General features: G+C 42.2%; 2 protein-coding genes across 2 annotated transcripts; one reads left to right on the top strand and one right to left on the bottom strand.

Annotated features, from left to right (window-relative positions):
* Positions 1-383: 383 nt before the first annotated feature.
* LOC124411180 lies at positions 384-3712 on the bottom strand. Its single transcript, XM_046890139.1, has 3 exons — positions 1799-3712; positions 927-1568; positions 384-845 (listed from the first exon to the last, which is right to left on the bottom strand). Exons 1-3 carry the CDS (start codon positions 3116-3118, stop codon positions 681-683), a joined length of 2127 nt encoding a protein of 708 aa, XP_046746095.1. The 5' UTR covers positions 3119-3712; the 3' UTR covers positions 384-680.
* A 2584-nt stretch (positions 3713-6296) lies between these two features.
* On the top strand, positions 6297-17357 carry LOC124411987 (serine/threonine-protein kinase PLK1-like). Its single transcript, XM_046891610.1, has 7 exons — positions 6297-7861; positions 13322-13426; positions 13507-13623; positions 13704-13918; positions 14285-15064; positions 15150-15283; positions 15353-17357. Exons 1-7 carry the CDS (start codon positions 7076-7078, stop codon positions 15691-15693), a joined length of 2478 nt encoding a protein of 825 aa, XP_046747566.1. The 5' UTR covers positions 6297-7075; the 3' UTR covers positions 15694-17357.
* Positions 17358-17709: the final 352 nt, after the last annotated feature.

Here is a 17709-nt window from a genome sequence, read left to right as displayed (position 1 = left end):
ACATTAAGGATTATGTAAATGTTAAAGTAACAAAGGCGACGACTCTCTCTTTTTATCTTGGCTATTCAACAAAACAATGAATTTATTTCACTGTACAAATAGAGCAGCAGTATTAAACTAAATAAATACAAATGATACTTATACGATTAGTAAATTCTATAACATAGCATAACTTCACAAATTTATATATTTTACTACTTTTGTACATACAAATCAAATAAACAAAAATCTTTATTATACATATATGTATAATATATACGTATATCATTTTTTTTTCCTACTTTGTAAGCTTAAAAATATGAATTTGCAATAAAAGAATTATTACTCGTCTGAATTATCAATTCAGTTCACAGCTTGGACATTTGTTTATTGAATAATTGTTATTTACAAAATAAAATTATTCGCTATTATTAAAATACTATATATATATATATATATAGTATATATATATATATATTTTATTCTGATAATGGACAATAAATAAGTAAATTAAAAAACTAATAATTTTTCAGTTATAACAGTAAGAATAATTCTCTTTCAACAAGGTACGACATTAGCACATAAGAATATAAAATTTATAAAATTCTAAATATCCTGAAACACCCATTTCCTTGATTCTTTTTCTTATACAATAGTCAGTATATATATAAAAAAAAAAGCAGTGAGTTTTTAATACGAAATTAACTTGAAGCCATTACTCCAGGTGTATCAGACACAGCCTGCATGTCTGTACTTCCCAAGTCTAGGAGCGGAAGGTCCATGCGTTTCCGTCTTCGCTCACACTTTGGGCAAGGATGACTCGCGTTCATGCAGTCAATGTGAAACACAGCATTGCAGGCAGCGCACTGAAATAATAGTTCCATTAATATCTGAAATTTGAAAAGATTGGAAGAGATATCTGTAAAACCTTAAGTGTAATATCTTACTCTGTAAGTTGAGCTCATGTCGAATGGGTATATTACTTTTGGGTTGTCACAGACTTCGCATATAAATCCTTTCTGACTGCAGAGCCAACAGTTGGTTACATGATTCCTGGCAAATTCAACGACCTTCTGAAGCTGTTGAGCCATTATGCCATTTGGTATGTCTGCCAGGTCAGAAACCGAGTACTGATGAACATGTTCGTACAAGTAATCTCTCGGCGTGACCTTTTTTTGGAGAGATTCGATGACTGGCTCGCGACACGTGAAGAGGTAGGCACGGAGCAGGTTTAATTGAATTCTAAGGGACTGCAGCTGGGCCATGTCGTCTACCACCATGTATATCCTAGGATTGATCACCTTGAGGTCGAGTAGAGCAGGACAGTCATTCAAGTATCGAGCAGCTTTTTGGGAAACTGGATATCGTTTGAGATCCCAGTTGTGAATAACACGCGATGGAATCAGGAACTCTTCTTCTGCCATGCAATCGGTGCAGTAATACTCCCCTGTGAATCCGCAAACCCATGCCCTAGAAAAGGACATGCCTATCGGATGGTCGCAGTTCATGCAACTGTAATTCTGCGTGTCCAGTCCCTTTTCACAACTCAATTTCCCCAGCTGATGATTAAGCGACTGCAAGTCAGCTTCCTGTAAATAATAGTTATAAAGATTAGAGAACTGCGTTAGCCTTTGAGTGGAACAGTGAAATCATTTTTCTGCAGGCAGTTTCTGTTCCCTGTTGCAATCACCGCAACCGATAACAGTTCAGGATTTCTCAGCGATCGTGAGAGTGGAAACTTTTGTCTACAATTGAATATTTTTTCATAGTCCTTCAAAGCACTTTCAAAGCGTAAGACAATCAAAGAACTAGGTTTTACCTTGGTCTCTTCCAACGACTTTGGCTTCACACCTGAAAAATCCTGTTCCGATACTCTAATCAGACAATCATTGGGAAACTCTCTGGAGTCTGCAGTGGCTGCGTAGCCTGCCTCTTCGTAGCTCTGTATCAAAGCATCATAAGGCCGAGCATCCGCGGGAGTTTGAGTAGCTTCAAGGTCGGAGCTTCCTGATATTGCGGAAGTAGTTAGCGAAGACTCACAGTCCTCAATGGAAGTAGACCAGCCTAATCGACCGATCAAAGAATTGCCGCCTGCCGTAGCAGCAGCATCATTTGCTGGTTCAGGTTTCACAGCCTCTTCATCTTCCCGTAAGTCCTCTCTGCTTCCATTTTCACGCTCAGTATCAATTCCGGAATCTAATGTTATCCCACTTTCAATTTTTCTCCCTACCACAACTTCTTGTTCTTTTTCTTCTTCGTCTTCTTCTTCTTCACTAGCCTTTTCGCTTGGCTCTTTTGCCTGAACCATGGTATTCGATGTTTGAACAACGGACTTAAAACGCTTTCCTTTTCCCAGTTTAATCTTACGCAACTCGTCTTCGCTCATAACACCAAACTTGTTAAGCGAACCGTGACTTCCTCTGAGGCTTGTAGTTTCAACGCTGTCGAAGTTGCTAGCCTGGGTACGCTCGCTATTGATAGTCTTGGCTATGTCAACTGCCGAAGAAACTGGACAAGACTTTAATGTGGGGGACCAAATGGCAGCCATGAGCAACGGCGTATTTGACCAGATGTTCAACAAACTAGTATTGCAGGCGAGATCAAACGGGATGTGATCGATACTTTCGATCAGTCTCTGAGCTACGTGAGCTAGGTCAGGGTCCCTCAAAAAGGCAGAACGGTTGTAGTATGGTTTCAGAACGGAATTGTCTCTGCGTATTGACGCAAAGTAGCTGGACAAGAGTCCGTCGTTCAAGGCCAAACGGATCCACGCTCTACAGTAGCCAACCTCGGTTGTGATTTGCGTAAGTCCTTGAATTTGATCTATAATTTGTCTGTGAGATAAAACAAGCAGAGGTCCCCAAAAGCTTGGCTGTGGCATAGCGTCAAAGTCTGGGCCACTCAAGGCCTCTGTGACACGATTCAGAAGGGTGTCTTTTAGCCCGTGCAAAAATAATGCTTCTATAACGAAGCACAGCATATTTGCCTCCTCGCAGTTTTCGACTTGAGGCTTTTCCTGCCCCTCTACAACGCCCTGAATTTCTATGACGCTGGCGTTCAATTGCTGTTGCAAAGACTCTTTTATCAATACGTCTCTTTTGATCCCCGCCAACATCCCTGTTCTGAGCAACGAAATCATTTTTACCAAGTTCAATTTTCGTTCTAATTATTTTTGATTTTACGCTGCTCTTCTCCTCATTTCCAATATTAGGTTTCATAATTTTTCAATCAACTCAAGTGATTGCATGTCAGCAATTAGATCTCGGTGGAAGTGAGGTTAAAATAACATCTGTTATTTTAAAGAAACTTTGGTTATTCAGGCGGAACTTACAGATTTGCGCTAAATGTTGCTTCTTATGTTTTATACTTCTATGCAACAGATTGTTTTCTCGGTTTTAATACCTGGTCACAACACAATTCAATGGAACTGCGTCAACGTAAGGTTATCTCAGTGTGCATCAGAGGCTCAGAAATTCTACGTTGATCTCTTATTTTCGTTACATTTTTCGTTATTTAATGCTAAAACGTCTATTTACACACGAACTACAATCGACTATTATAGCTGTATACTTGGACTATGATCGAATGGTGGACTAGTTAACTTTGAATGACGTTTGCCATCGACACACACACTCTCGGCCATTTTTCACTGCTAAACCTTTAGGAGGCCTTTAAGTCTAAGGATCTGGGCTCAAAAATTTGAGTTGTATTCCAGCCATACACATTTAGCACCGAAGTTTGAGCCGCGATTCGATATCGCATTCGATTGGTGGTTTCCAACAAACCACGTGAGATGGTTCGATCATAAGACAGATTTAAAATGCGTCTGAGCAAAATACTGCGCTTCATAACACTGTGTTGATACCAGTAACAATGTAGGGAATACTAAGGATGAATGTCCCAGCTTATAGGCAACTCAAATTACTTGTGGCGCCACATGCGCGACATGAGTTGCCTGTAAACAGGCGGTTTGGGATGGACGATTAAGCCTAACGATATGCAACTATATATACACATGTGCTACTCAGCAGCTTCGCGCAGCTAATACGTCACATTAAAATAGTAGTTTTCGATACTAGTGCGTGAAGTGACAATGCCATGATTGCAAGAAGTCGTAAAAACTCACGTACGCATATCGAGCATTATTTTTCGTAACAGCACACGTAAAGTAAGCTTTTCTTTTGATCGTGATTTCCATGCGTAAGGCGCTACTTCTTGGCGTAACGTGCATCAAGTGAGGTTATTTCGATACGGCGTTTCTAAATACTCGCGTTAAAAAAGTAGCACCTTACGCACGGAAATCACGATCAAAATAAATGCTCACCTTAGGCGTGCTGTTATAAAAATGATATTTTACATTTGTAACTTTGAAATGATCGTGTGATCTCAGCGATATGCCTGCGATCTCATTCCAATTACAGAGAATGTCAGTAACGCTTATTCGTTTATTCACGCCAATAAACTTAACACCAGGTCAAGTAGTTCAACAAAATCGCTGTAATTATTAAATTCATGGTTCACATCGTGCAGATTTGATACAGGGTGTACTAATACTATTTTTATAGATTAGAAATCAGAGAATTTTTATTCACATGCTTCATATGAACTTGATTGATTTCAAATCAAGTTGATTTGCTTTTATCTTTTCCTTTGATGCTGTAAGAGTGTCTATTACAGACAATCTTGACCAACGTCATTCACGCTATAAACGATTCGTTTGCCTCTTTCATAACCGTGCGTGGGATGGAGTAGTTTAAAAGTGAAGAATAATGATGAAGTGAGTAAGTAAGAAATAAATTCGATTACACCATAATTGAGGCTCTAAATTAAATAGTACGGTGATTAGAGAATCGATATTCAGGGCAAGTAAATCCCATTAATTGAAGCTAGGTATATTCAACGACCGAGTAAGAATACGAACATCATGGAACCCAATATATAAATACACACAAATGTAGAAGCAGTAGCGTATTGAATGTGTAGATGTTACAATCACGATTTCTGAATACATCAGAACAATAATCTATAAGGGAATTATGACACCCAAAAGAGAATTCAACGAATAATGACGTCCAATTTACTCCAACTTCTTGTAACATAATTCTTGACATAGTAATAACGTCGGGTGCATACAAAATGCAGGTGTTTAAACATCAATAATACAGCGTCATACGTGGTATGATCGTGTAAGCGCAAGCATTACACAATATGGAGGAAGGAGGAATTACACCACCCGTTAACCAATGGCTGATAAAACGAGGATGTATGTATAGGTACATGTACCGGGTGTTTTTTCTATGCCTATATTTAGACGTATGCACTTGGCGCATTTCAAGCCTCGAAGAGTTGCACCTTGTGTGAATGACCGAAAGCGTGGTGACTCCGGTGCACACTCTCCCCCCTCCTCGCCCCCTTCAGCGCCCTCGCCTGCTCCCTGACTTCGCCACGGCTATGTTAGAACTCGTAGTGGGGTCAGAACGGGATGCGGGGAGACACGAGACACCGTGCAACCGGACGAGTGCGACGAAGACGACGGATCGGACACGAGGACGACGGAGCCTACAGTGTACTCAGGGCCGTAGCTGCTGGTCTTTAACGCAAGCATCGTCTGAACCTTCGACTGCGCCTACGTTACAACAAAGGGATCGGAAAGAAGAGGGAGGAACATTTCTTAGCTTCCTGACGACGAATGGGCTGTATCGTTTCGAGATTAACTATTGCAGTAATATTCAATAACCGACTCGACATCTTACATGCTATATATATATATATATATGTATACCTATTTTTTATAGTTATATTATATACAGCTTAGATGTAGCAAGAAACCGAAGTGAATGGATTCAATTCAATGGAATAGATTATCTTGTTTTCGTTCATTGAGGTATCAACATTTGATATCCTTGTGAATGTAAACACCAAGCGAACATAGTAATTCGCGTGCTTACTTCGGTGTATGGTTATCCTAGTAAATATGTATTTCACGCGACCAATTGAATCGACAGTAAAGAAAATCAAATATCTGTCGATTTAAATGTTATAAACCATTAAGACTTTGAGTATCAACGTGTATGGTCGACGCGCATCGTTCTTGTCATACCCTGCTGACTTTGAAAGTTTCGCACTGTAAGCTGTATTCCGTGCTTATATTGTGCATACGCAGAACAAAAAATACTGCACAATTGCACCGAAGTAATCAGGAATTTGACATCAATTTCAACTCGTATAAAATATTTTGTGGGTGAAATTCTTTTCACGGCTTAGGAGGCCGAATGAATTGGGAGTGCTGTTAATCAATCCATGTTCGGGGTTTTTTGTCTCTAGGCGAGTGCATAATTCGCGTAAGGTTCGAAAAGCTCGAGCCTGGGTACAAAGAGGAATCGCAGCGGCCCTGCGATCAAGGAAGACACGAGACGGCCGCGCGGCGGAGGGTAGGGAGGCCGCCGCCGTCGTGCGCGGCCTTTATAGAAAATAGGAGGCGGCAGAAGGCAGTGTAGGTTCGAGGACCGAGCGTGCGGTGCTGACGGTGAGAGTGCGTGCCGCGCGAGGCTAGATGTGTTTAAACTGAACTACCGTAGCTTCGATAACCTGGTTCCGCGACATCGCGAAGACGGACTCGGATAAGCGCGTACGGTTTCCACGGTTTCTACCCTTATCGACCGAGCGCGAGGGACTCGAACCCTCCCCTGGTCTTGCATTTGTTTACAAATTACCGCAAGTACTCGACTCGGCAAATAGTGGGGACTGAGCGGAGGAATCTCGATGTCGAATCTTACATCATGCCTGCTGCAGTGAAGATGGAGAATCGGAATGCAACGAAACCGGCGAGCTGGGACATGATACACAACCTTCGCCCAGGCTCGGACTCCCTCCCTGCACTCGCTACCGCGATCAATCCCTCGCCACTCCGCAAATAACACTACGCGTATACCCGCATCATCCGCGAGGAGATAAATACGCGTGTCTATCCTCTACCTGTGCCTGAAATTCACTTGTCGATACGCGCGTAGAACCCCCGAATACGCGTCACGTATACATAAAACATACATCGTAGAATAGACAGCATACTTCGCGGGGGAGAGATCGAGCAGGAATCATGTCCGCGGGGACGTCGGCGGTCAATCGCGGGGAATTTCGCTCCGTCGTTGACGATTTCCGGCGTGCCGAGCTGCAGCCGACAGGTGCGATGCATCGGCCAGGGAACAACAAACACTCGGGAGCTTCGTGGGCGAGCAGTGGCGAGATGAGACTCAGGCAGGGATCGTCGGAGCCGGGTTACCCGGGCCAGACTCTCGGGCTCTTCGCCTCGGTCTCGTCGCCCGCCGGTCTGACGATCGTCGCCCCGGAAACGAGGCTCGCTGCGGTCAACGGCATGATCAAGGCCAACAGCAGCTCCTCCGTTACGACCGAAAACTCCTGCTCCTCCTCGGCACCGACCTCCGAGGATATCGGCAACCATCTTCACTCCACGACGACGAGGACGAGAACCAGGTCTGCCACGACGCCATCCAGCAGGGCCGGGAGCAATGACAATACCCTGAGCAACGCCGACTTCTCGACGGGTTCGGTTCTCCTCTCGCCTCGTCCAACGCCCTACGCCTCGCCGCCCCTATCCTTATCGACCGTCGACGGCGCGCCCTCGGCTAACACCTCGCGGAATGCGGCGGCGGGGCCGACGCGCCCTAACTCGACACCGCGGAAACCAAGCCTCTCGAATTCCGTCGGTGCCGGAAGCCCCGGGAGCCCGGCCAGCCCGGGAAGCCTTCCGGTCAACGAGGGGCCATCGACTTCGTCGTGGAACAACTCGGGCGATCAGGAATCCGAGTACGTCGTCGACCCTGTTAACGGGAACACCTATTACAAGGGGCAGTTTCTAGGCAAGGTACGTCTGACGATGACCGATGTGGTACTCGGTGTGTCTGTGTATGTGTGTGTGTGTGGATGTGTAGGTACACTCTGCTTGTTAATTGATTGGCGTCTGTGCCGAGTGCAGGAACCGATCGAGTTCGCTTTTCTATTATTGCGCCCGGCACGGAACAGCAGCTCCGGATGAAAGAAATAGAAAGAGCGAGAAAAAGTGAGAGGGACTGCTCGACATACTCTACCAGCGACAATTGCAATTGTATACTTGCACTTCGAACGGCGCGTGACATTGCATTGCCTGGCGTATGTGAGGCTGTAAATTATCCAGAGAACTAAACATACCTATAGTATAGTTGCAAACTAATGAGGCTAAATTTAGTAAAGTTATTGCAATGATTAAGATTTCGAAAAATCGTTATTTCAAAATTGCAGGAATGTCTGAAATTCAGTAAATCATAATAAGGCAGAATGTATTCACAGTTTGAAAAGTCACTGTAAACTTGCTAAATAGTAATTTTTTCCCACCAAGGTTTCGTTACGTCAACGTTACTAACCTCAGCCTAGTGCAAACTACTATTCCCACACGTTTCTCGCCTTTCAATTGTCTTGAGACTTCGGAATTTCATAGGAAAAATCTCCAAAATTATATACTAACGCGTCTGGATTGAAGGAATATTGGTCAATGTTTAAAAATCAAATAGGTTCTCCAAGAAAGCTTGAAAACGAGTATAGATACCGTAGGTACCGTTAAAGTCGAAACAAAGAAACATACGAAAAAAATGCAACGAGCGACGATTTTCTATAATGCAGATGTAATTACTACGTAAAATCTGCACGTTCATTCGCTATACATACCATGTTTGTTAAGAAAGTGTCTTGTGCGGAAACTTTTGCAGCATGGAAGGAGAAAAGTTGGTCATGACAGAAATACCATTTGCTTATTAATCGTGTGATTCATTGAATTCTTCGAAGAATAAAGTACGCGAAGGTCATAATTGTGAATGTTAATTATAATCCTGAAATGTGCCCCTACGCGACAAAACTAGTGCCGAATGTGAAAAATTCTGGTCAATTCATTTAACACGTGCAGGAGGGTCACTGCACTTTGATATACTGTGGGTACAACTCCGAAACTGCTTCCAATTCTAAGGGGACTTAAGCTTAACGTCGACACGTGAAATGTTGATACGCATGTGTACGGACGGACCGAACGCGTGAATTTGACTTTCCCTGGGTAGACGGAGGATAAACTGGAAACCGGTTATAATAATTGGAGACACAGTACTAGATGCACTAAACTTGTGAACACGTCAGACACGCATGAATGTACAGGTACTTGATACTATATAATGACGATAAAGCCGGCCGTCCGAGCTAAATGCTTTCCAGGGACAAAATAGCAACAGGAGCAAAAAAAAAGATTCATTTTTCTACACTGATGGCGAAAAATGAGTATGACGAAAACAGGACGCGTGTTCAACGAAAAGAAATTGCATTTCCGTGTTTCTAGCGAAGAGCTGCGCAGCTCGTCGTGCAGTCTGACGGGATTTTAGCTCGTTCAAAATCTTTCCATTAATATACCAATACATTCTGTATTCGTATTTCCATATTTCTTATACGCCCAATACTGTTTCTACACTATTTTAGCACTTCCCTACTTGTTCTGAGCCGTCAGCGAACCGGAATGAAAAAATTGCCGTCTCGGAACTGCAATACAGGTATACCAGTATTGTGAAAGTATCCTGAAAATGTATTCGAATCGAACGACCGTTTGCTTCTGTTACTCAGCCGCTTGCATCCTGGTGTGACGAGAAATCCTATCACTCAATCGCGTCGCGTTGAGTTATAAAATTTCGAAGACATCACCCAACCTTAACTGGCATCAGTCGGTCATCACTACTGCGATATCTAATAGCAAATGACCGGTTGAACGGGAAACGTTCGGTGTGGATGGGTCAGAATCTGGGAGTTCAAGAGTACACAACGGATTTGAATTCACCGTCGCTGAATCTTTGTAACGTTTTGTAGACACGGGGGTGGACAGTGTTTGAGTTTCTGAACATATCACCTGTTAAATTTGATCGTTGCTTATTGTTAGAGCAACATGCTGCTCAAAGATATTCTAGCACATTTTATGCTGATTAATTCGCAGAAATAGTTGGAAGTATGAGTGTTTCAACCACCTGTGACTCGCTGTTGCCGTCGTTTGTTCAGAGGCCAAAGCCCATGAATCACTGCCGACTGTCAGAGAGAGAGTCTCCGCACAGTAGGTTGGGGATCTTTGTTCGGCATAAGATTTTCCGCTTCGAGCCGCTGCAACCTGCTGCCCTTTTTGGGACGAACGGTCATTCTTCATCCGGACCTGCCTACCTGGCTGTATTCTTTATCTTGTACACAAGCAGAAACGTCTTACCCTCGGAAACTTGATATAGCATGTATATGGTGTCATTCGAAAATGAAACTATATCACGAGTTGCGGAAAGTAGTTGTAATAAATGGGAAAAAATAAATAGCTGTACAAGTCACGTGACAATCCATTTTCATTCAATCATAATTTTCAAAGTTGTTTCCATCCTAGAGCTGTCGAGGCTCACCGCCAGCTACGGCTGAGACAACCTTGAGATATCAGGGCCAGAAGTTACGTCGTCGGTCGACAGAAACGGTCCAGTTTATAACGATATCTACGTTTATCTTTACGAGCCTATTGTTGGGGGTTGATTAAAAGTTGTATTATTTGGGTATTCATCCTTCCGTTGTTGCCTGAGCTCTCCAGTGTCTCGAATGGAATTTGCGTGCGACTCGATTTGTCACCCTTCGTCACCGCAATACTCAGACCCGCTGAAAGTAGGTGCAGCAAAAACCACGAATTCTATGCAATAATGCGACAGTCCGTCATTGCAGATATGCAGCAGTGCAGATCGCTTTGCATTAGCTGAATATACTGGCCTATAGTAATGGGCAAAGAAACATTCCGGATTCGTTATGAGCGAAGAGAGAAGAAAGGAAAATAGTCAAAGTCGTGAACAGGCATTATATAAACTTTTCCAGTTGAGTAGAAAAGCTGGAGTTGTACTTTGTATGATACTTGCTATACGTGGAAAGGGTACGAGAAGAGAAGGATCGTTCATGTATGCTTCCTGAGAACTGCTCGAGAACCTTCCGGTCTATACCTTAATCACTGAAACCTGATTACATTCTGACCTGTAACGAGTACAAAAAGGAGGAGGATTCCTTGCCAATCACCACAACTTTCCTATTCCCGGGTGGCTTCCTTCTGCAGATGTATGGCTACGGTGTATTTTGTTACCGCTTTTATATTCTTCCCTTTCCCTTCTTTCCGTATACCAACTTCCTGAATAACCTGTGCAGCGATTGCGATCAATGCTGGGGTGAAATTTTATAACGTTATGAAATATTACGTGAAAGGAAACGGATGAATAAAAATTTAAAACGAATATAACGTCGTAAGTTATGTCATTCGTCCGGTGTCACATGTTATTTTCAACAATTGGCTTAAATTCCTACGCCCACGCGGATAATATCTTCTGCAGACGAAACTCTTTGCGATTATGGGTTATTAGACGCTTGATAAAGTAGCTGTTAAAACGTAGATGAAGGATATACTGACATGAATCGGTTTTCAACGCTCAGCACCGCGCGTACATAGTAGGTATGTATACCTATGCCTTTGGTATGTATGATCAGAAATCTCGAAGGATTTACGTCGTGTGAGACACACATCCATCGTTACGCGTCACGTTTCAAAATTAGCGATGCGTTTAACGGAACGTCTGTAAGTTACCAGCGCGACTCGCAGACTCACGCCAAAGCATTCGCATACACGTTGATAAGTCTTCTCCCAAAGCGGTGGATTATGGGGCTGCTGTGTAAAGTTTACTCTGTGGCCCGAACTCCAACACCAGACCCTGACCCAAGATCCAGAGTTGCTTGGACCGAGAATCTGAGGATCCGTCTACCTGTCCCAACCGGATGTCACTCTCTGTTTTCTTTTCGAAGGAGATTTTTAGAATTCGAATAATCTCTAAACGACTCGAAATGAACGCCATGCAATAGTTCCTAAAGTCTAAAAATTTTTTAGAACAGGGTCTAAACTTTCTTCATTCTTCATTCATCACGTGCATGCCTCGTTGAAATAGTATACTGTGTAACATGGAGGTGAACTCGGTCTTTTCCGGCCGAGTCTAAGTTTGCGATATGAGTCGTAGGTGAGCCGAGGACAAATATTGCAAATACGCAAGGCGGAAAGACCGTTGCCTCCTTGTTGCACACGATTCTTTATATAACAAGAGTACGCTACGCATTTTTTCACGAAGCACGAAATTTAGGTTAGAGTCGCGTAATGGCAGATTTATTCGCGACAGCGCATGCGCGGAGTACAGAAAAGACCACTTTCCTTTCTTTGTGTACGGAAAACATGCGTGGAAAAAAGCGTAAAACATACTCGCGTTATATAATAGTATATGATATAACAAGGCGGCGAACAGACCGTTGCCTCCATGTTGCACACGATACTTTATATAACAAGAGCATATTACGCGTTTTTTCACGAAGCACGAAATTGAGGTTAGGGTCGCGAAATGTCAGATCGGTTCACTGTGTTTGTCGCGACAGCGCATGAAAGCTGTACAGAAATGACCACCTTTAAGTCCCAGGAGTTAAAAGTGGTCTTTTCAGTACTCCGCGCATGCGCATTCGCAGACTCACTGGATCGTCATAGAAACGGGTACTTTGTGTACGGAAAACACCCATGAAGAAACGCGTAAAACGTGCTCGGGTTATATAAAAATATTTGTACACCTACATAAATTCGTATTCGCCTGCAGATACGCCAAGTATAAAATCCCGCAATATCGCCGTTGCCTAGAGTATGTGTAATATATACACGTATATAAGGTAGTGGCTTTAGTGCGCAGTAACCGGGCCTGGTCGTTGACGATCTGCACAAATAATACTTGAGGGTAGACTTGGCTGTAGTAAATATAAATAAAAGTAGAGAACGCGGGATTGTAGTGTGAGACTAGCCGACGGATTTTCGTAACGTTTCAGGATATTTTCGCTGATTTGGCAAACCGCCCATATATTCGAATACCACTGCTACCCTTTGCTATGTGAAAATACGTGATGTTTATTCAAAAGTCTCCGGCTATCATACGTACATAGGTGTATACACCTACGCGCGCAAACCACTTCACGTATTACTTCTATTCAAAGATCTCAAATTTGACCGAGGGCACCGGATTTCGAAGAAAGTTTCTAACATAATTGAACTCTTGTTGTGCCGTAAAATAATTGATTCAACCGGAATTATTTTCGGGATACTTATTCTCAGCTGCTATATCCGGTTGAAAAGTCTGATGAAAACAGTCGAAAAAACCTGTAATAACATGCAAACAGGTTTTGGATTGTGTGATAATATTACTTGCTGTAAATTGTTCAAGTTCTGTTCTCCGTTTCGCAGGGAGGCTTCGGGAGAGTTTATCTGCTTACCGATGCAGCGAGCGGTAACCAGTATGCGTGCAAAATTATACCGAAGAATCGAATGCAGAAGATACACCTGCAAAAGGTATGAATTATAGACCTGTGATGAGAAATTCGTTGACAAGTCAACCGCGTCAATATGTTGGTATGTGAAATTTTTTTCAGATCGCGAGGGAGATAATGATTCACAAGAAATTGACTCACGTAAACGTCGTCCAGATGTACCACTACTTTGAAGACAATCTTAACGCGTACATGCTGCTTGAAGCTTGTCCCAGGAAGGTATAAAGCGTCCGTTTATTAATCAGAAACGAACTTTCTCACATTGTGATTAAAAATACTGTTTCTGTACCCACGCACAGAGCTTGATGCACGTACTGAAGTACCGAGGTCGAGTTACCGAACCGGAGGCTCGATACTACATGAAGCAGATGGTCGATGGAGTGATGTACATACACTCGCAGAAGGTTGTGCACCGTGACCTAAAACCAGGGAACATGTTTTTGTCGGAGCACATGATCGTTAAAATTGGAGACTTTGGCCTCGCCACTAGCCCAGACGGTCAACGAAGGCGCGTGTAAGGAATTCGAGTTGCAAATTCCTGCTCATATACTGCATTATTGGAAAACGTCCTCATGATTTCAGAGCCTGTTTGTCAGCGCCATTTTATCACCACATAACCTAAGTTTTTAATTTCAATGGAGGCAAACCATAATTCTTGAGCTTTCAAATTACTCATGTCACATAAATTAATTAATCAAAATCAATAATATACGTGTTGGACTATCCATACGCGAAAAAACACGGTCAAAGGTCAGCTGACAGCCTGGTTGCATTAGTTTTATATTTTTCCACCAGATAACGCATTGCAAAGTGACAATCCCTAACAATCCCAACCATAAGTTCTTCCAGATTGTTTTTAGTTTATTCTCACATGTTTCAGAACAATATGCGGAACCCCAAATTATATTGCGCCGGAAGTGCTGTACAAGCAAGCCTACAGCTACGAGGCAGACGTCTGGGCGCTCGGATGCATTCTCTACGCTCTTCTGGTCGGTCAGCCGCCTTTCGAATCGTCACAGCTAAAGGAGACCTACGCGAGGATTTGCAACAACCAGTACAAGGAGGTCGACGATTCGATAGCCACACAGAACGGCCAGGATCTAATACACTGGCTGCTCCAACCAAGCCCGAAACTAAGACCATCGCTTGACCGGGTCAAGGAGCATGACTACCTCATCAAGGAATACGTCCCGGTTGCCCTACCGCACACTTGTTGCTACCAAATGCCACCCCCCCACGTGATCATACCGCCGACGGCGTCGCAGGTCAGCCACGCCGAGGGTCTGACGCACTCGGTGTCAGCTATGACCATCCAAAAGTCCTCGGTCAAGGAAGTGAAGGTCAATTGGCTGGCGAAGAAGCTCCCGAAACTCCCAAGGTTCAAGCACAGGCTCAGCGCCATCCTTTGTCCGAGCAACAAGAAGGGTGACATTGTGATGCAGAGCACCCAGATGCACAAGGCGATGGAGATATGCCTCGCGGAAATCGCTTGCGCCTGCACAGCGAAAAACCCGCCGACCGTCGACGACGTTATGCCACTCTTCGTCACCAAGTGGATCGATTACTCGAACAAGTACGGCCTCGGTTTTCAACTATCCGACAAGTCCGTTGGCGTGCTGTTCAACGACAGTACCAAGATGAGCTACACCCACGATAGAAGGTAAGTTTCAACGGCTATTCCGCACCGTTCGCCGAACGATTTCTTTTCATTATTCTGCTTTCTGGTGGATACTTCATGCCCTCAGGAGAGTTGAGTACATGACTACCGACGACGAGATTACCCGGTACAACAGAGAAAAGGACGTTTCTGTACCCCTGCAGAAAAAGCTCGCCTTACTGCGTTACTTCACTCGGTATATGGATGACTATCTCACTGAAGGTAAGCGCAAATTTTTGTCTTTATCATCAGGGCGCCGAATTTCCACGTCATATATACTTTTAAATGCAGGTGGCGAGGTCAGGGAGCCACGCGAGTCGAGACAAACGAGGGCTGCTTGTGTGCCGCGAATGAAGCGTTGGTTGCGCACGGACAAAGCCATAGTAATGGAGCTTACGATCCCCTTGCTGCAAGTCAATTTCTTCCGTGATCACACGAAAATGGTGGTATCCCAGGAGTCTCAGGGGAAGGGATACCTCGTAACGTACATCGACGCTAGCAGACAGGCAACGTCGTATTGGCTTAAAGATCTGTGCGAATTCGGATGCACTGCTGATCTATACGAGCGCTTGCACTACGTGTGCAAAGTGTCACGTGAGTTTGCGGAAATGGATCAAAGCATGACTCCCTGATTTCTGGTGCCCCGAATGTTTAGTTGATCACCGGATGGAGGTTACGAATCCCTTTGTATTGAGCCTAATCTTTATTCCTCGACATGTTATACGTATATTTCGAATTCGTATTTCGGTTTTGTCTTCGTTAATTTCATCAATTGCACGATGTAATTGTTACATTTAAATAATAATAATAAAAAAAAAAGAAAATCTGTGGTATTATACGTATAGTCTTGTTCCAATTCAGATGAATATATTTTTCAATATATCTGCAGTGCAATTTATCTCCACACGACACACATTGTCCTTGTTTTTGTCGATGGAATATCTCTGAACGATCTCAGAATGTGTGCAGAAAGTGAGAAAATTTGAATCAAATCTTCCAAAGAAATTGCAGTATATACTATGCAATATTTCGAACTACATTATTTCGCGAAAGTGATGATTTTCAGATTATTTAATATTATTACTGAGACATACCATATGTGCTGTACGGGCGAATACAATATTTATAGACAAAAAAAAAAAAAAAAAAACACTTGCAATGCCTTAACGAACATCGATCGCTTAGCGATACTTATATTTTACTAGGTAAAAAAATATTTAACGAAGAAAATTGATAATGATCGTTGTATTTATTTTTTTTTTTTATTAATCTTGTCTGAACCAAACATACGTAGTGGATGAAAGAATTGATCGACCTGATTTAGTGAGCAAAAATTTTTTTTTTTAACGTTATTTTCGTTATTTTCGAATGAGAGATTCCCGCGTACCTATAATAATATAAAGATATAAATAAGTGAGTGCGTGCGTGCGCTATCACTGCCATGATCACGCTGCAGTGGCGTCTTATAATCGCTGCTGCTTCCAGGCTGTTACTTACATTTATTATTAACTAATATTAATTGTGAATTATTATATATGTTTATGATATATCCGACATTATATGATTGTGCATTGTAGGAATCATAATTACCATTGTTAAAGACATGGGAGAGAAATTTCCGAGACGTGAGCGGTCAGGAACGAACTATAAACCATGTTAAATCCACCCGTTTAATTGAAACAGTTTTTTTCAATAACCGCAGAAAAAAATTATCCGTGATTACCATTAGAGATTTTGGACAATTGTATTTCCAATTCAGAGTGTAATGAATACTTTGTGAAAACGTCCAAATCCTCAACCCAATCGATTAATTTCACCTGGTTGTTGTTTCCCTCAGATTCGATACCAGAATCGTTATTCATTACTTATGTGATTATACCTTCAGATTTGTTCAGATATGCTTTAGAATTCAACGAGTGGGATCATAGGAAATTTACTTGTTAGACCTATTTATAGTCAGATCGTATCTGGCTAGTCGGTGAATAGGTATACATACCTACAATATAGTATATTATTATTTACTACATATACTACGCCTAATTATTATTATTATACATACAAATATTACTATATATTTAAACACATAGAAAAAAAATTGTACGCGAATAATATTGTTCTACATATAGTAAGCGTTATCAGTGACCATAAAACCCAACGATTAGGGTAATAAAGAACCACATAATTATGATTATTTTTATTATGATTTTCTATTGAATAGGTTGTGATGTTACCTATCACCAGTTTGTTAAAATCGTTGAAAAATACTTAAAGAAAGAACAAAAAAAAAACAAGAAAAAAATCATTGAGTTAGTGAATCTCAACTTTGGTGTTTCATTTTATTCCAATCTCTTTATAATATAGGCTTGATACAGAACAGTATTAATATACAGACATAACAGATAATTCATTTATTACACACACCTTGCATACGTTTTTTTTTTCTTCGTTTTATTATTATTACTTTACAATTTTCGTCATTAAAGATATGAAAATTACACATGTATAAGGTTAGTAAATATATCTAGAGATACATGCCGTCGCGGGGTATAGCTGTTTGTGAAAATCCATGCTATCTCGAAGTTATGATGTTGATTCAGTGACCGTATCGTCGTTATACGTACTGATACATATTCATAAATATAGTTTAT

This window comes from Diprion similis, chromosome 10 (assembly GCF_021155765.1).
Source record: "Diprion similis isolate iyDipSimi1 chromosome 10, iyDipSimi1.1, whole genome shotgun sequence".
In the NCBI taxonomy this organism is placed as follows: Eukaryota; Metazoa; Arthropoda; class Insecta; order Hymenoptera; family Diprionidae; genus Diprion; species Diprion similis.
This window is presented reverse-complemented; position numbering and strand designations above follow the sequence as displayed.